The sequence below is a fragment of the Helianthus annuus genome, chromosome 5, assembly GCF_002127325.2.
Source record: "Helianthus annuus cultivar XRQ/B chromosome 5, HanXRQr2.0-SUNRISE, whole genome shotgun sequence".
Classification (NCBI taxonomy): domain Eukaryota; kingdom Viridiplantae; phylum Streptophyta; class Magnoliopsida; order Asterales; family Asteraceae; genus Helianthus; species Helianthus annuus.
Window position 1 is genome coordinate 87100483 of NC_035437.2, and position 20452 is coordinate 87120934.

The following is a 20452-nucleotide window of genomic DNA, read 5'->3' on the forward strand; positions in this document are numbered from 1 at the left end:
GATGATATTTCATCAAATATATCATCAGATCCATCAGAATAGCCTTTTCTGATAATCTTCTTGAGTTCTTGATTAACTTCTGATTCTTTGAAGGAGATGTCGTTCTTTTTAGTTGCCTTATCCGATCTTCTTTCCTGTTTGTTTGATCTTCAAGACTTATCTTCTTCATAGATCAAGCTGAATTTGATTTTCTTCAATACTTACAAATAAAGTTTCCTAACATTGATGCATATAAAGACTACCACCAAATCCAAATGAAAAACGAGGATGAGGAAAAAACGGCCTTCCATACCGACAAAGGGATTTTTTGCTACCAAAAGATGCCTTTTGGCCTGAAAAATCCAGGTGCAACTTATCAACGATTGGTTGACAAAGCATTCGTTGAGCAAATAGGAAGGAACATGGAAGCTTAGGTGGATGAACTGGTGATTAAAAGCAAGACTGAGGGTCAAATGCTTGACGACATTCAAGAAACGTTCTGAAACCTTAGAAAGATAAACATGAAGCTAAACCTGATAAAATGCTCGTTTGGGTTCGAAGAAGGCAAGTTCCTGGGACATATTGTTGGCAAACAAAGCATAAAAGCCAATCCTAACAAGGTCAAAGCTATTTTGGAAACAAAGTCCCCTCAAAGCAAAAAAGAGGTTGAAAGCTTGAATGGTAAGTTGGCAGCCTTGAAGCGTTTCACCTCTAAGCTGGCAGAAAGGTCCCTTCCTTTTTTCAAAACCCTTCAAGGGTGCACAAACAAGAGGGACTTCAAGTGGACAAAAGAAGCGGAGAAAGCCTTCAACCAAATGAAGCAGCACCTGGCTTCACTACCAAACATCGCAACACCTGAAACAGGGGAGTTGATCTCTGTTTATCTATCAATCGCCGAGGAAGCAATCAGTGCAGTCTTGACCATCGAAAGAAACAAGGCTCAGGTACTTGTTTACTTCTTCAGTAAGACATTAAAATTGGCAGAGACCAAATACCCCCACTTGAAAAACTTGATTTTGCACTAGTCAAAACAGTCAGAAAGCTTCGGAGATACTTTCAAGCACATCCCATAAAATTGGTCACGGACCAACCAATCAAAAATGTGCTTGAAAAACCCGAAACTTCTGGACGTTTAGCCAAATGGGCTGTGGAACTAGGTGAACACAATATCACCTATGTCCCAAGAAAAGCTGTAAAAGCCCAAATCTTGGTTGACTTCATTTTGGAAGTACCCAAAGAAACAATAACGGAAGTTAACACAGCCTCCACTGAACCCTCCAGCCCCCATACCTGGAAGCTCTTTACCGATGGAGCTTCCAGCGTTGAAGGGTCAGAAGCAGGGCTAGTTCTGATTGATCCAAATGAATTGGAGTTCACGTATGCTCTTCGCCTTGAATATCAGACTACAAACAACGAAGCTGAGTATGAAGCATTGATTGCTGGGCTCAAGCTTGCAAGGAAAATGGGTGTAAAAAAGCTTCAAGTCTTCACAGACTCATTACTTGTTTCAAACCAAGTATGTGACAACTACATGGCCAAAGAACCAAACATAAATAGATACTGTGAAAAAGCCAAAGAACTCATGAATTCATTCGAAGCATGCACAATCAAACAAGTCCCAAGATCACAAAACAAAAGGGCTGATGCTCTAAGCAAACTTGCTTCATTAACCTTTGCCCATCTCATAAAAAAGGTATTGGTTGAAGTGTTGAAGCAATCATCTCTCCAAGAACTAGAAGTACAAGATGTCATCACCGAGGAAAGCACATATTGGATGACCCCGTTGATCAAATTCCTCGCAAATGGTGAACTACCAAAGGATCAAGTGGAAGCTGAAAGGGTTCGAATAAAATCAAGACAATACGTGTTGCAAGAAAATATCCTATATAAAAAAGGGTACTTTGCACCATTGCTTCGTTGTGTTGGCCCGGAACAAAGTCAATACTTGATCAAGGAGGTTCATGAAGGAATTTTTGGAGCTCATTTCGGCCCAAGATCAGTAGTCTCAAAGTTGATGAACCTTCGATACTTCTGGCCCACCATGCATCGAGATGCAAACGAATAATTGAATAAGTGTGAAGCCTATTAAATACATGCTCTAGTGCCAAAAAGCCCAAAGCATGATTTGGTTCCCATCACATCTGCTTGGCCATTCCACAAATGGGGAATGGACATCGTTGGACCATTCCCCCCGGCCAAAGGAGGGGGTTAAATTCCTCCTAGTAGCGGTTAACTACTTCACCAAATGGCTGGAAGTGAAGCCATCGGCAAAGATAACAGGAAAGCAAATCATTGATTTCGTGTGGGAAAGCATCATTTGCAGGTTTAGGTTACCGGGATTGTTAGTCACGGACAATGGCAAACAGTTTGCTGAGAAGCCTTTCAGCACATGGTGCAAGAATTCCGAATAACACAAATCTTCAGCTTAGTAGCCTACCCTCAATCCAACGGCCAGGTTGAAAGAACAAATCAAACCATTGTTGAGGGCATCAAAACACGATTGGGAAAACATGACACCAATTGGCTTGAAGAACTCCAAAATGTGTTATGGGCAATAAGAACCACCGAAAAAACAAGTCACAAGAAAACACCTTATAGCTTGGTGTTCAGATCCGAAGCTGTAATCCCAGCGGAAATAGGAGTTACAACAAAGAGAGCATTCAACATTGATCTAGAAGCAAATAAGAAAGAGACGTTGTTGAACTTGGAACTCCTAGAAGAAGCACGGGATCAAGCAGCCATTCAAGAAGCAAGGTATAAACAAAAGATGGTATCCTATTACAATGCCAGGTCAAGCACGAACGATTCAAGCTTGGTAACCTAGTCCTTAGAAACAATGAGGCAAGCAAGAAGGAAAGCCAAGGAAAACTTGGTCCCAAATGGGAAGGACCATATGCCATCCTCGAAGCTCACAAGGGAGGATCCTACAAGCTAGCCGATGCAAATGGCAAAAAGCTTCCCAGGCATTGGAACGGCAAAAACCTTAAAAGGTTCCACGTTTAGAAAAACATGTGTTAGAAAAATTGGCAAAGTGTTGTTTTTGTTCCTTTGTAATTTGCACACCTAGATGAATGAACAACGAGGTTCTTGTTTAAACTTGTCTTTTTATCCTATGATTAGGTTGAGAACATAGCAAAAAACTCCATGACAAGGGTCATGTAAGGGGATGAGCTCCCAGGCCACATCGCTCAATAGGTTCAAGGGTTGAATGAACCTATATAAGAGGTGAGTTCCTAAATCAATACAACTCCATGAGACTTATAAAGTTTTCAAAAACAAACTTGTCTCATAGATGGGTCTGAGCAGCCTTCACCAAATGTTCCTTAAGGCTTAGAAAATTTTCCAAAAAACAAACCATAACCAACAGGCTTACGAACCAAGATCAAACCAAGAAAAATGTCAGATAGGACAAGTGCTATGTCTTCTTATTAAAAATACCAAGGCTAAGTGACTGCAGCACTGAACCCTTCAAAGTATAAATAAAATAAAGACAACACAAAATCAACAAAGACAATTACATAAACAAAACACAAGTAAAGGACCAAAGCAACACAAAAGCAAAAAATAATATCAAGCTTAGAATCAAAAGTGCTTAGCAAAAGCACCAAGCTTCCACATCAAGCAATACCCAGAAGCCCTAAAGGCTTCAAGCTAGAAATTGCTTGGCCAAATTTTTTTCAGAAAATATACAACACAAAAATAAAAAAGATAGCAACATAGCACAAGTAGTAAAAGTTTAAAGCATAGCGTAAGGGGCCTTAAGGGCCCTTAAACCTACAAATTTTCCAAACAAAGCCTTCAAGGCTTCAACCATCATAGGGACCAAAGCGGTTCCCCCAAAGTAAGAAGTTTAGAAACATACAAACCGTCAAATTGTTTTAAAGTGCTAAGAAAGCTACGGATATATTGTTCAAACATCAGCAAGAGGCTGAGAAGCCCCAGAACCGTCACCTTTACCTTTTTTGGCCTTCTTTGCTTTCTTGGCCTTTGGACCACCATCACCTCCAACCGCAGAACCCTCGAGGCTTTCTTCCTTGGAAACATCAGCATCTTCTGAAAAAGTCTCTTCACTATCTCCTGAATGAGAACGTTTCTTGGACAGGGAATCAAGCACTTCAGCACAAACCTTCTCGTCTAGCCCAGCCGGTTTAAACTCCTGTAAGACGGCAAGAGGTTTACCAAAACAAGTTGAAACTTCACTTACATATGGGTAAGTCAGCCTCTCCATCTATTGAACAGACTCCTTAAAAAACCCGGAAGGATCAAGACGAAACGTGGGAGATTGTTCTAAGGCCTGACCAGACTGGTGAAGTTTGAAACCAACAATAAGGCCTAAATGTTTCCCATAGTTCAGCAGTTTGGTGTAGACCTCCCCAAGGGCAGAGTTAAATTCATTAGAATGAAGGAGATAAGTGACAACCCGGTGAAAGCCTTGCTCAATGAGCCACTGGTTATCACCAGTAGCTTGAACGACCGAAGCCTTCATACTTCCTTCTCCTCAGCAAAGGCTTTCTTTTGAACATCTAGAGCCTCCCTATCAACCTTCAACTTCAGCTTATCTGCTTCAAAACTCTTCTTCAAGTCATTCATCTCAATCTCATGCCTTCTGGTCAACTCACCAACCTTCTTCACCCAAGCTTCCTCCTTCTTTGAAAACCCATCAACCTCCTTTCTCATCGCAGCCATGGAAGACTTCATTTTCTCTTTCTTCTTTGAAAATTCTTCATACTCCTGCATCCCTTTGTGAAAATGGGTGACACCTTCAGCCACCAAGGCAGAAAGGTTGAAGGAGCTTAGCATCAACCTTGAAATGAAATGGTCACCCTCCATCTCCGATATAGCATCTCGGACACCAGGAGGAGCAAAATGGGCCAACATATCAGAGCAAACATCTGCATCTTTAAATTGTCCCCAATCTTCACACTCCAACCAGGAACATACACCTCGTCTTCACTCAACCCTTCAACGTCTTTGCTTAATGAACCTTAAACAAGGGTTACTGAAATCTTCTTGCCCAAAGCTTTCTTTTTACCAAGAACCATTAACTTCTTCTCCTTCTCAACATCAAGACCTTGACCTCAGAAACCTCAATGTCATCACTCAAATCCACAAGATCAGAAGAAGTGGATTGAGGAACACTCTTCAACATACGACGAGTAGAACGACGAGTCGATGCCTTAGGAGCAGCAGCCTTGGTAAAACCCTTGACATCCGAAACTGATGTGCACAAAATGCAACATATAAATTACATCAATTGTGGCATAAAACTAATCCTTTTTAGTACTAATGTTGGAAAAAGTGTGCTTTTGTCTTCCTTTTGTATTTTCAGGATTAAATGAGCTCAAATGAACAAAAGAAGCAAAAAGACAGCTAAATCTAACATAAATACAAGAAAAGGAACAAACGTGGCATGCCCGACCTCCCGACAGCATCTTCCCAAAGCGAAACAAGAAGACAGAAGGCTGAACACGCCCCATGCTCAGTAAGCACGGGGGCGTACCCAAGTGGCAGCAGAAAAGACAAAGTGATAGAAGCTTCTACTGCCCACCACGGGGCCGTGCTCAGCGGACACTGGGGCGTGGTCAACTGTTGCAGACACATTTAATGAAATTGCGAATTACAATTAATGAAGAGGGAGACTCGGCTGGACACGGGGCCGTGCCCAGGCTTCTGTTCAGCCTATAAATAGGAGTGCTTGGAGCTCTTGCAACTCATCCCTTGGCACACCACCTCTCTCACACTTCACCCACCACCCACCACCATCACAACACCATCATCCACCACCATCATCCATTGTCCATCATAGAGTGTGTGAGTCATCTCGGGATCCAAGATTGATCGTAAGAGTTCTTGACAATCAAAGGCCATGTTTGCCTAAGTCTCTTACATCACTTGGTGAAGACAAGTGTTTAGTGTAATACTTTTTATTTTTAATCTTTTGCACTTTTTAATTGGTTTTGTATTAATGACTTTAATTACTAGTTTCTTATGTTGAAGGTGATTCTTCCTTATCGTTTGTCCGTGGTGTCTTGGCATTATTTTACTGTCTATATAAAATAAAAGATTTTCACCATTCATATCTCCACGGTCTATATGGAGGTATGTTGGCTAGCTGGTCGGGGGTTAAGGGAATGGTTTGGTAAGAGTCTTGCCATTGTTCAGAATATAGATCCTACAAAGGACCTGGGTCAAATTTAGTAGGACCTCCTTCAATACCCAACGGTATTGGATGGCGGGGGTCCAAACTCTTTGATCCCCTCATAAGTTAAACTACTATTAAAACTTTAACCCGGCTACTTAGGACTGTATCATTGCTGACTCAGACTACTTAGCCGAGAGTAACGTCGCCTTCAAAAGAGGGGCCTACCACATCATGCATTAATAACTTAATTAATTATCTTTCAATAATCCGACCCTTTAGGATTGTATCCTTGCTGACTCAAACTACTGGGTTGAGGGTAACGTCACCTTCAAAAGAGGGGCCTACTACAATAACTAAGATAATCTCTTAAACAAGTGCAAAAGTGCGAAAATAATCAAAGGTTACACTACACGCGAGTCGGATCAAAGTGATTCATCTTGTCTATCTGTTTTTACTTTTATTTTCTTTTTCAGCATTTTAGTTAGTTTTATTTTTCTAGTTTAAAAATCTTTTTCTAACATTTTGATTTGATTAGACGTTGAGGATAAACCGGTACTAAAAGCTCTTGTGTCCTTGGACGACCTCGGTATCTTACCAACACTATACTACGTCCACGATGGGTGCACTTGCCCATATGTGTGTTTAGTGTTAGTGAGTATCGTGTTTATAAATTTAAAACTTGGCTAAAAAGTGTAAAAAGGGCTTAAAATATACATCTAAAACATATATACACTGACACGCATCAAGTTTTTGGCGCCGCTGCCGGGGACACAAGGATTTTAAGAAAGTTAGGAATCAACGGCCTAATCATTTTTTCTATTTTATTTTTTTTTTAGGATTTTCTTAGTTTTTCAGCTTCTGCAGAACTCAGCACGGGTCGTGCCCGCTGAACACGTCCCGTGCCCAATCATTGGAACTGGCAATCCTGTTTTAAGTCAGACAGTAAGCTGAACACGGGGCCGTGCCCACTGAACACGCCCCCGTGCCCAAGATTCAGTTAGTTAAAACAGAACCGTAAGATCCTGACGGTTGGTAATTTCTGACAAAAACATGAGTGATAATGATACTTTTACTTTCGGCACTCTTATGGTACGTGGTGTCAATTATGTGGTGGCGGTCATAAAGAATTAGAATGCTATTTCCTAAACTATAAGCCCCACTATATAGACCCATCGTTTTCCTGTAGCCTTAAGAGGGGCTAAAGTAAAAATAATCCTTATCTCTCCCTCGAATGCGCTCAACCAGATATTCTAGGAGAAATGCTCCTCGACGAACTATTTCAACTAGAAGATCTAGTTCTTAATTGGTTAAAAGAACTTAAGATGGATTTCCTTAATTCATCTCAAGACGATGACCAAGAAGAATTGTTGGGTTCGCATTCAAATAAAAACAACCTCGTTGCTTCCAACAATACCTTCCACTCTAGCGAGGACTTGGACGATAGTCATCCCTGTGCCGATTGTGCCGTGAAGGACTCCCCATCAACTTCGTTCGATGCATACATAGACCTGAGCGATTCGGCATACACCTTCTTTAATGAGAGCCCGGAAAAGGGTTGGACTTGTCCACCTACATTTAGCATAGGAATCACCCTCACCGACAACGTATTGCGTTCTCGTCTTTATCTAGAGCAATTAAGGTATCTTAGGCACTTTGGGGTTGTTCCATCCAGTAAGGAACCACCCGATCTGGATAAGTTCCTTGAAAATAGACAATCTTCATAATCAGCCTTTCGACACGGGGTCGTGCCCAGCCAACACGCCCCCGTGTCCACCAAAAGATTCCCTTCTGACTTTACGTCAGAATACGGACAAAATGTGTCAGGATCTTTCCTGCACACGGGGCCGTGTCCAGCATGCTGTCGTTTTCTATAAATGCAGCCAAGAATCCTGCACATTTGGACCATCCAGGGACAGAGATTTGAAGGGATCTTCTCTCCTACCATCCTAGGTATGTTCTAAAAGAAGGTTCCAACAACCATCTTGTCCTTTCCTCTTTTATCCATTTCCTTCTTCTTCATCTTTCTCCAAAACCTCCATTAAAGCTTGAGATTTCAAGCTTTATTGTAAGGATTGTTGAAGTTTTGTTCAAGGATCTTGTTAAAAATAAGTTGCATAACATTGTTTTAAGTTATTATTACTCAAAAAGGCTTCACAAATGGGAAAAATAACTTAAAACTTCAAGGTTCCTTGATCCAAAATTCTGCAGAAAGGTGAACACGGGGCCGTGCTCGTTGAGCACGGGGCCGTGTCCAGAGTACTATTTCATTAAAATAAGCTATTTCTGGTTTGTTTTCGTAGAATGTCAAGTGAAAACAGTGGAACATCTTCTGTACATTCAAGAAACAGTCGAAGGGGGAGAAGGCCTTCCATTGAAGCTACCCTTGTACACTACATCATGGCACTACGGGAAGCTCTCGATGAAATGACTTCGGTGGAGGAGGTCCTAATAGACCATATAAATTATCTTATGGTGGGGCTGGAAAATAGTTTTCAAGAAATTAACCTCTTGCACCAGAGGTTATTTGTTGCATACTTAGTACATTGTTTTACATTACATTTCATGCTATGTATGTTCATTTGTTGCATACTTAGTACATTGTTTTACATTACATTTCATGCTATGTATGTTCATTTGTTGCATACTTAGTACATTGTTTTACATTACATTTCATGCTATGTATGTTCATTTGTTGCATACATAGTACATTGTTTTACATTACGTTTCATGCTATGTATGTTCATTTGTTGCATACTTAGTACATTGTTTTACATTACATTTCATGTTATGTATGTTCATTTGTTGCATACTTAGTACATCGTTTTACATTACATTTCATGCTATGTATGTTCATTTGTTGCATACTTAGTACATTATTTTCATAAAACATCCTTACATTTTGGTATGACATTTGGTTTGTTTAAATGGGACAAAAATACATTCATTAACATTGATCACGCCGTTCGTTAGTGTCACAACCCCCTGTCCCCTAATAACCCAGGAACGGGCGGCCGTGGACAGTTTCAGTGTATCGGTGTTTATCAATTTAGCAGCAGAAAATTTCATCAGGACCGTAGTTAGGAAATATTTTATCAGAGTTAAACACCAAAAATATTTAAATTAAAGAAATGGGATAAACCCAAGTTTCTCTTGTGACAACCCTCACCAAATCAGGTATCCGTACGAATTAATTAATATTTAATTAATGCTTAATTACTGTGCTTGCTTACAATTGTGGTTAAACTGCTACATGATTTCTGATACATACACATACATGCATCATACTTTATTATTGTCACTCCATTACTTACACTGAACTATAGTGACAAACTTGATGCACAAAAGCACAGTAGCATAATAAACGGATAACTCAGTAAACATGCTGACATAGCCAGCATCAGACAGGCACTGTCTCTAAGGCCAGTATGAGCCGGGAATAGATTACTACACTAGTAGGGAGTGTAGGGAGGTGAGGATTGTAGAACTGCGTCACTAGGTGATAGTTACAGTGACCGGATGTGCCTAAAACATGCTCTAACTGCAAAATCCTGCACTTTAAAACAAAATTCAGCATTTAAGCTAACTAGTAAAGTGCAAAAATATGGGAAAATAATACTAGACACTTTCCAAAGTGTCGGGAATTCATTGTGTCACTAAAAATAATATTAAAGACACTTTAAATGCTTATTAACCGAACAACCGGACTTAACCCGGAACATAAAAATATTGTCAACAACATTGTTTTTCCTTTTCTGGGCTAGTTAGGGTCCCCGAACACCCTAACACCCGCTATAATACATAACACACTAGTAACTAGTTTAAACTCCTAACTAATCGAACTAACACTTAACTAGTTAGTTCAAATAAAACCATATTACCCTCCCCCCCATAACCGAACGGTTCCCCTAGGGAACACCCTCCACAAGTTTTTGATTATTTTAATCATACATGTCCTATATCTAGAGAACACATTATCCCATGGTTAATTAAGTTGAATGGTTTATAAATTTAACCAAGTGCTCACCATTTCATTCATAAACACCAACACAAAAATTGCATCTCTCTCTTTCCCTCTCTTTAAAGTCGGCCGAGAATCACAACCATAGCCCCATCACTTTCAAGTTCCAATCTTGCTAAACCACTTACATACAAAGGTGAAAGGTCACACACAAGGAGGCTCGGTGCTTACGGAATCTCAAGGACCTCACTACGTCACTTTTATCCACCTAGTTTTCGCTTTGATTCTTCCCTAGCCTTGAGCTAGTAATAAGTGCTTCTAAACACTTCCTTGTTCATGATTAAAGTGGTTAATAAGAGATTTAACGGATAAAAATTACGAACACTAAAGATCAAAACTTAAAGTCTTGCTAGAATGATGAACTTGTTGGTTAAAGAGTAAATAATGGTGTAAAACTTGTGAATCTTGTTTAGTTATGGTTATTTTATGTTGTTGGTTGCTAGTAGTGGAACGGATCGTCATCTAACCACGCTAGATCATGTTCATAGAACATGAACTAGCAATATGTTAAGTATGAAAATTGCAAGATGATGAACCTTTCCATACATGAACATGAACTTGTGTAAAAGTGATTTTTCTTATAAAATAGAGTTTTAAACTAGTAGAGCTAAAGATCTACAAGTGGTATTTTTGAAGAACCAAGTGTAAGATGCAAATCATGTTTAAAAGCCGGATCTTTCATGAACTAAAAATATTTTTGTGAACTAACAAGTGTGTAAACACTTATGTGACAAAAGGTTTTAACAAAGAAATATTTTCGTGATTTTTGACTAGGAAGTTGTAAAGTTACATTTTCTTTAAGAATAAGATTGCCAAGAAACTGATTTTATTTTTAAAGATGGAAAGATCTACTAAAAATGTTGGAAAGTTACCACATGCTTTTACACAACTTACAAGTTCATGTGTTGGCGATTTATGCTTATTTTTTGACTAGTTGATGTTTAAATGATGAATATTGATGATGGAAAATTGGTTGATTGAATTTTGAAAAGAAAATGATACGCTTGTAAGCGTGGCCACCTCCAGTTACGGAGGAAACTCTGGCGAAATTTTTCCAGGAATATAACACTTAGAAATATTTTTGTGACAAGTGTTATAAATATATTTTTGACTTGCTTCTCTAAATAAAATTCGCCATCGATTTTTATTACAAAATAACCAAGTGTCGGAGGTGGATTTTCATAAATAAAACTTGCTAAATATATATTTAGAATATATATTTCATAGTAAACCGCTGTGTGATTTTATGATTATTTTGCGAACTATACATATATTATTTTTAGAGTAAAAATAATATTACTTGAATACACTGAAAATACGACTTCCAAAATAATACCAACGCCTGCGTAAGTAAATATTTAAGTTACCCCGGTATTATTATTACCACACGAACGTTAAAATGAAACTTATGTATTTTCGGAAAATACCCTTAAATGATTATTTTGACAAAGTATTTTTTTGGATATTTGTAAGGTATAAAATATAGTATTTTTGAGAAAAATATGTATATTTTGGAGATAGAATACTTTAGACACATGAATAAAAATATATTTTATTAAGTGAGACTTAATAATATATTTTGGAAGTTACAAAAGCGCACATGTATTAAAACCCCGATACTTGGGAAGGAACATATTTATACAAAATAATTAAGAAGTGTAAATACGAAATAGTGTAACACCCTAGTTACTAATTAACGATTTTGTATGTAATTACCAACGATTAGATGTGTAGTTAAGACTACACATGCTATAAAAATACGGGTTTATTAAAACTTTTACAAATCATGAGTTATTCTACATCACGTGATCATATGTTTAATCCTTATGTATCAAAGTCAAAACTAATGTTTTAATGGTTTTGACCCTAGGTGATTTACAACATGGCAAAGTGCGGAAGCGTGTATCTATATCGTGTTCGGTTCTTCGTTGAGCTTGATCGTCTTCCGCCATCCAAGGTGTACCTACATTTCATAAACATGAAATGCTTTAGTCATACAGGACTTAAAACGTGTCTAAACGAGTCCGAGAAACAATTGATAACAAAAACAAAATTTTCAACCTGACCTCCACCGTAAATTACGGTGGCACCGTAATTTACGGTGGCCACTGGTTTTACATGCCCCTACCGTAAACCAGTAGGGGGCCACCATAAGGCTTTTCATCTCCACCGTAAATTACGGTGGCACCGTAATTTACAGTGGACCCTGCATCCAGTTTTCCATTTTTTTGCCGTAATTTGACACGAAATCTTCCGTATCTATCAAACCGCTTGTCCGTTTGGCCTACCGTTTCTTCCTACGTGTTTGTAATTTGATTCTCCATCATTTGGAGTTAAAATCCGACATTCGGCTTAACAAAATTTAAGACTTCTAAGTCTTCGGCTTATTACCCTTTATATCAAATTTTGACCCGGTTATGCATTTTATCAAACAAACGTATTTATCTGATTTCTATATTTCGTACACTTCATCAAATAATTGTGATATACCATATTAGGTTCTAATCATAGGTTTATTCACAAATTAAACCCGTTTTCACTAGTATGCTTATTTTGACCCGTTAAGGATATTTTAAGCACTTTTAAGCTAAATTTCGCTTTCATTCTAATCTAGCGTTGTAACCTATATCTCTTATCTAGTACTCTTCCATCACAACTAAATGTGTGTTGGATTTAAAGTAGATATCTATGTGTTCCGAATTTATACCTCTTGAAATATCATTTTACGGCAAAGACTCATATGGAGTCTTTTGGCCCAAGAATTACGTCTTTCACTACCCGTACTCGTTCTAAACTTTTGTTTAATCATAAGACTCCTTTCCAAACAACCTCTAAGAATTGTTTGTTCAATTTAGCCTACAAGGGCGTTTTGGTCGATTTTGGTCCTTCTTTTACAATGAATGGCTATCACCAATTATTCGACCAAATTAGCACTTTTACTTACATCATAAATAAGCGTACCTGGCTCGGATCCACAAATAGACCCAATTTTAATACCTTGCTTTATATTCGCTAATTAAGAACGATGCGAATATCCATTGGGTATCTATTCCTGTAAGCACATGACTCGACAAAAGAATCATTAGTCTATATAGTCAAAAGGTGTTGTCTACACCTTTTGACCCGTTTGGCCTAATTGACCATTTATCTTTGCGAAATGATATTTATTATCATCACCTCTACATGACTCTTCCCGTTTAACACCGTACGGAAATTTTAAATATAAACCGTGTATTTCTTTCGACATAATATGACCAATTTATCGATTTACTTCTTTTTAACCATTATTATGGTTTCTATCATCTTTGATTTTCTTGTTCCGTTCGACTACACGACGGAACATCATATTTCAGTTGTTTAGATATCTCATTCATAATTTATATGATAAGAAAACATTCCACAATTTAAGACTAGTGTAAGCTATACTTACCTTGCATCCGAATTATGCTTTTCCGTCATTCTTGCTTCGTTTGACCCGCTTCCTTTCCAAGCCTCCACCTAGCTTGTCAAGCGTCAAACTATCATCATAATTCGTAAGACGGTTATATTAGTCATCATTAATTATGACTATTCCATCTTACATATTTTCTATCACAATTACCATTCGATCTTATTAATGGTCGGTTTGACTATTTAAAAGTCAAATCACCAATTAACACATATGATTGCACTATCAAGTTCACAAGACTCAATTAGGCACATTATCAACACTTAGTTCTCATTTGGGCATTTTAACAAACACCTAATGTGCATGATTTTACATATTTACTAACTAGTTCCTAACTAGTTATTTTTACCAAGATTAACATCAAAATTCACCACTATCACTTATGATCAATTACTCAAACTTGCAAATTGTTCAAGTATCTTGTTCCTACTAGCAACTATGATGTTTTTAAACATGTGTACATCATCATCTTTACTACATAATCAAAACCCACTTGACACATGAGTGTATGATCATGGATTCACAACCATGAACATCAATTCAACAAGTACATGACTAGGGTTTACTCCTAGACATAGTTTCATCACTAATTTCACCCAAACAACAAACATGCAAGTTCAGATTCGAGTTCTCTAGGTTTGCTCAGAATTTCAACTAGAGATTTCTCAAGAAATTTACATACCTCATGACTCCTTTTTCAATGGAGATCACTAATTCATACCCGGATTTTGATTTGGACTTGATTTGCCCCTTCAATTTGATGAAATTGTGTTGATTAGGGTTTGACCCTTCTTGGTCGCCCCTGAGCTCGATCCAGAACACACACTGTGTGTGTGTGTGTTTGTGTTTGTTTTTATTAAATAGCTTTTCTAGTTATCCCGCTTTAACCCCTCGTGTTTGGTTCGTTATTAAGTAGGCCACAACCTACTTATTTCTTTTAACAATTTTCCCACTTATTAACTAGGTTAAATATTCCTAGTTAACTTAGCGGGTTCGGGAATATTTATGACTAAGTTTATTTTAGGTCCCGTTAACTCGGGCCTTCTAAGCTTTTATTTCTTAAAAGCTTTTATTCACTTTTTATTTATTATTAGGATTAATTATTTAAATCCTAATATTTACCGGGTAAATTTTTACCACTAAAGGTATTTTACCCGTCTTTACTATTAACGTGGTTTGATTACCAAAGCCATTTTCGGGGTGTTACAAGTCTACCCCCCTTAAAGAGGTTTCGTCCTCGAAACCTTTTCTTACTTAATTTATCGAGTTCAACTCCATGTATTTGCTCTCGATAATCAATTAAGCATTTCTCATATCTTAACCGATTGTTAGTATTACCAGAAAAGTAGGGTAATATTCTTTTGGTTATTAATCATCTATGTATCTTACATGACATAATGCAACTGGAAATAACGTAATCTCGTTATTTCCACTAGTTTAATTAACTTAGCGATATTCCTCGCTTTCATATACTATCGAATTCTTTATGAATCCATTACTTTGACCCGTTTAAAGGTTTCTAGTGAAATCTTTCACTTCTAGCGACAATTCCTTTTATTTTCAAATTTACTTATTCGGTTCAGTTATACCGAATTTACCGTTTACAAGCGAACCAATTTTTTTTTTTAACTTAAATTGCTGACTTTAACCGGTTTCATTAACTAGACTTATTTTTCCAGTTCCTTTTTACCGCTTGCTTGGTTATATTGTGAATCTACTTCACATTACATTTCTTGACCGTGATTGTGTTACATCATGTTTAATTTATATCAACCTTTCATTTTTGAGAATATCACTTTTCGAATATATTATCTTGCGCCTATCAGTGTCAAGACTTGTATCTTTCATGTTTACTATTTAAATTCCTATCAGAATATTATGTTTGTAAAAACATTATTTCTTACTAAAACCGAAGTTTTAGTTTTAGGATCTTTTCTTTAACTTGTGTCAATCATCCATACTGGGATATTGACAGTCCGTAATTTAATCCTTTACAGTCTTAGTTTTTATGCGGGGATTCTTAACTGATTTCCTCGCTTTATTCCATCTAACCCGTAGGTTTTATCACTTAGCCTTATGGGCTATTTTTGATTAGACATTCACCTCTTTAAGGCGAAGTCCTTATAACTTCTTTCTAATCATGACCGTGGGTCGTTTTAGTCCGTATATCTCTCATTTGTTTACAACCCTAAAGGTTATGTTGATCCCGTAGATCACTCTTTTTACTCGTGTCTTATTAAAATATATATTTGGTGTCAAAGCACTCTTTTTACATTTGAAATTCATTTGTCTCAAGCTTACCGTTATCCGGCTTGCGCTTACTTACGCCTTCAAGCATTATACTTTATTCAACCCGTTCAATCTCAAAAATAGTTGAATATAATGATCAGAATTTCTGTTTACGAAATTTTTATGGTCTTTTAGTCATAACTCATAATCCGAGTCTTTTGACTTTAAATTCATGTTCTTGTTTCTCGGTTTACGCATGTGTTTAATTCTTACCCATCAACCGGGTGTTTTACCAAAGTCGTTATTATTGCAATCCTCCCGGTATGCATTAAGACCTCGCTTCATTTTTATATTCTGACTTTGTCTTTAAGTTCGACGTTTTACAAAAATGACCCGTTAAGGGACATATTTGCATTTTCCGGGTTCGAGTGCAAGTACACTCCCTCCCATTGCTTGTCTAAATCATTTTTCATGTTTGCGTTTTCTGGGTTCGAGTGTAAGTACACTCCCTCCCAATACTTGTCTAAATCATTTTACATGCTTGTGTTTTCTGGGTTCGAGTGTAAGTACACTCCCTCCCAATACTTGTCTAAATCATTTTACATGCTTGTGTTTTCTGGGTTCGAGTGTAAGTACACTCCCTCCCAATACTTGTCTAAATCATTTTACATGCTTGTTTGTCCCTTCATTTTGGCTCATTATCCTGATGTAATACGCTTCCGTCACTCGGTTGTGCGTTTACATTATCATCAAACATTTTGCTTATCTGATTCATTTGGGTACTTTTAAGTTAGCCCCCATTCACACCGTCCTTACTACATCGGATGTAAACGTGTCCGCCATAAGAAGTTCATGGTATCATATGCCACTACTTACTTGGCCAGAGTAAGCGATTAACACATGACACACATGACCCTTTTATAGTTTTCACATCACGCCCTATGTAAGTAACGCCTCTATTCGTTTCTCTTGGAAACAATATTCCGAATACATTTTCTATTCGGGTTTTTCCAAGTTTTTAATCCACATATGCAACTTTCAATTTCTACTTATTTGTTGCATATTACTATTTGTGCGATTATTTAAAATGTGCACCTGGTAATGTTTGCCCCAACGGGCGTTCCTTGCCATTAACCTTGTTCGCGGTCGTTACGCGATTTAGTCCTCGGTGAGCATGCTCCTCTCGTCATACTTCGGACCGTTCCATCATTATATCCACAATTCGTTTGACTCTCGTCGTCTTCAAACGCGAGTGTCCTTCAATTAAAACATTCACAAAGTTAGTAACGTCAACTTCAATAATCGCCAGTATTATAATACAAGGCTTTTTCTACTATACGCGTCAACGCGCGTATTTTCGTCAACTATATCAATCATTTAATTGGGGTAACGTGTTTTACACGGTAACCCTATGTGTTTTCTACAACACTTTAATACGCTGGACCATTAGCATACATGCACTTACCGGATTTGCGATCAAGCCTCGAACCGAACACACCTTACTCTTTAACCATGAGCTCTGATTACCAACTTGTAACACCCTAGTTACTAATTAACGATTTTGTATGTAATTACCAACGATTAGATGTGTAGTTAAGACTACACATGCTATAAAAATACGGGTTTATTAAAACTTTTACAAATCATGAGTTATTCTACATCACGTGATCATATGTTTAATCCTTATGTATCAAAGTCAAAACTAATGTTTTAATGGTTTTGACCCTAGGTGATTTACAACATGGCAAAGTGCGGAAGCGTGTATCTATATCGTGTTCGGTTCTTCGTTGAGCTTGATCGTCTTCCGGCATCCAAGGTGTACCTACATTTCATAAACATGAAATGCTTTAGTCATACAGGACTTAAAACGTGTCTAAACGAGTCCGAGAAACAATTGATAACAAAAACAAAATTTTCAACCTGACCTCCACCGTAAATTACGATGGCACCGTAATTTACGGTGGCCACTGGTTTTACATGCCCCTACCGTAAACCAGTAGGGGGCCACCGTAAGGCTTTTCATCTCCACCGTAAATTACGGTGGCACCGTAATTTACGGTGGACCCTGCATCCAGTTTTCCATTTTTTTACCGTAATTTGACACGAAATCTTCCGTATCTATCAAACCGCTTGTCCGTTTGGCCTACCGTTTCTTCCTACGTGTTTGTAATTTGATTCTCCATCATTTGGAGTTAAAATCTGACATTCGGCTTAACAAAATTTAAGACTTCTAAGTCTTCGGCTTATTACCCTTTATACCAAATTTTGACCCGGTTATGCATTTTATCAAACAAACGTATTTATCTGATTCCTATATTTCGTACACTTCATCAAATAATTGTGATATACCATATTAGGTTCTAATCATAGGTTTATTCACAAATTAAACCCGTTTTCACTAGTATGCTTATTTTGACCCGTTAAGGATATTTTAAGCACTTGTAAGCTAAATTTCGCTTTCATTCTAATCTAGCGTTGTAACCTATATCTCTTATCTAGTACTCTTCCATCACAACTAAATGTGTGTTGGATTTAAAGTAGATATCTATGTGTTCCGAATTTATACCTCTTGAAATATCATTTTATGGCAAAGACTCATATGGAGTCTTTTGGCCCAAGAATTACGTCTTTCACTACCCGTACTCGTTCTAAACTTTTTTTTAATCATAAAACTCCTTTCCAAACAACCTCTAAGAGTTGTTTGTTCAATTTAGCCTACAAGGGCGTTTTGGTCGATTTTGGTCCTTCTTTTACAATGAATGGCTATCACCAATTATTCGACCAAATTAGCACTTTTACATACATCATAAATAAGCGTACCTGGCTCGGATCAACAAATAGACCCAATTTTAATACCTTGCTTTATATTCGCTAATTAAGAACGATGCGAATATCCATTGGATATCTATTCCTGTAAGCATATGACTCGACAAAAGAATCATTATTCTATATAGTCAAAAGGTGTTGTCTACACCTTTTGACCCGTTTGGCCGAATTGACCATTTATCTTTGCGAAATGATATTTATTATCATCACCTCTACATGACTCTTCCCGTTTAACACCGTACGGAAATTTTAAATATAAACCGTGTATTTCTTTCGACATAATATGACCAATTTATCGATTTACTTCTTTTTAACCATTATTATGGTTTCTATCATCTTTGATTTTCTTGTTCCGTTCGACTACACGACGGAACATCATATTTCAATTGTTTAGATATCTCATTCATAATTTATATGATAAGAAAACATTCCACAATTTAAGACTAGTGTAAGCTATACTTACCTTGCATCCGAATTATGCTTTTCTGTCATTCTTGCTTCGTTTGACCCCTTACCTTCCAAGCCTCCACCTAGCTTGTCAAGCGTCAAACTATCATCATAATTCGTAAGACGGTTATATTAGTCATCATTAATTATGACTATTCCATCTTACATATTTTCTATCACAATTACCATTCGATCTTATTAATGGTCGGTTTGACTATTTAAAAGTCAAATCACCAATTAACACATATGATTGCACTATCAAGTTCACAAGACTCAATTAGGCACATTATCAACACTTAGTTCTTATTTGGGCATTTTAACAAACACCTAATGTGCATGATTTTACATGTTTACTAACTAGTTCCTAACTAGTTATTTTTACCAAGATTAACATCAAAATTCACCACTATCACTTATGATCAATTACTCAAACTTGCAAATTGTTCAAGTATCTTGTTCCTACTAGCAACTATGATGTTTTTAAACATGTGTACATCATCATCTTTACTACATAATCAAAACCCACTTGACACATGAGTGTATGATCATGGATTCACAACCATGAACATCAATTCAACAAGTACATGACTAGGGTTTACTCCTAGACATAGTTTCATCACTAATTTCACCCAAACAACAAACATGCAAGTTCAGATTCGAGTTCTCTAGGTTTGCTCAGAATTTCAACTAGAGATTTCTCAAGAAATTTACATACCTCATGACTCCTTTTTCAATGGAGATCACTAATTCATGCTCGGATTTTGATTTGGACTTGATTTGCCCCTTCAATTTGATGAAATTGTGTTGATTAGGGTTTGACCCTTCTTGGTCGCCCCTGAGCTCGATCCAGAACACACACTGTGTGTGTGTGTGTGTGTGTTTGTGTTTGTTTTTATTAAATAACTTTTCTAGTTATCCCGCTTTAACCCCTCGTGTTTGGTTCGTTATTAAGTAGGCCACAACCTACTTATTTCTTTTAACAATTTTCCCACTTATTAACTAGGTTAAATATTCCTAGTTAACTTAGCGGGTTCGGGAATATTTATGACTAAGTTTATTTTAGGTCCCGTTAACTCGGGCCTTCTAAGCTTTTATTTCTTAAAAGCTTTTATTCACTTTTTATTTATTATTAGGATTAATTATTTAAATCCTAATATTTACCGGGTAAATTTTTACCACTAAAGGTATTTTACCCGTCTTTACTATTAACGTGGTTTGATTACCAAAGCCGTTTTCGGGGTGTTACAAATAGTTGCCTAACTATTTCCCAAAAACTTAAACCTTAAGCCAAGGCACAGCCGTCCGTCTAATAGAAGTTAGTACGTGTAGGTCGTCACGCAGCAGGTTGATTGGGAGATACTAT

At 37.3% G+C, this 20452-nt stretch overlaps 1 protein-coding gene across 1 annotated transcript; it reads left to right on the forward strand.

Annotated features, from left to right (window-relative positions):
* Nucleotides 1-500: 500 nt before the first annotated feature.
* On the forward strand, nucleotides 501-2044 carry LOC110942953. Its single transcript, XM_022184714.1, has 2 exons — nucleotides 501-942; nucleotides 1005-2044. The coding sequence occupies exons 1-2, from the start codon at nucleotides 501-503 to the stop codon at nucleotides 2042-2044; spliced, it is 1482 nt and encodes a 493-aa protein (XP_022040406.1).
* Nucleotides 2045-20452: the final 18408 nt, after the last annotated feature.

Coding starts and splice junctions, on each gene's coding strand:
- LOC110942953 (XM_022184714.1), top strand. CDS start 501: ATGAAGCTAAACCTGATAAAATGCTCGTTTGGGTTCGAAGAAGGCAAG. Junction 943..1,004: donor GGTACTTGTTTACTTCTTCA/GTAAGACATTAA, acceptor ATTTTGCACTAG/TCAAAACAGTCAGAAAGCTT.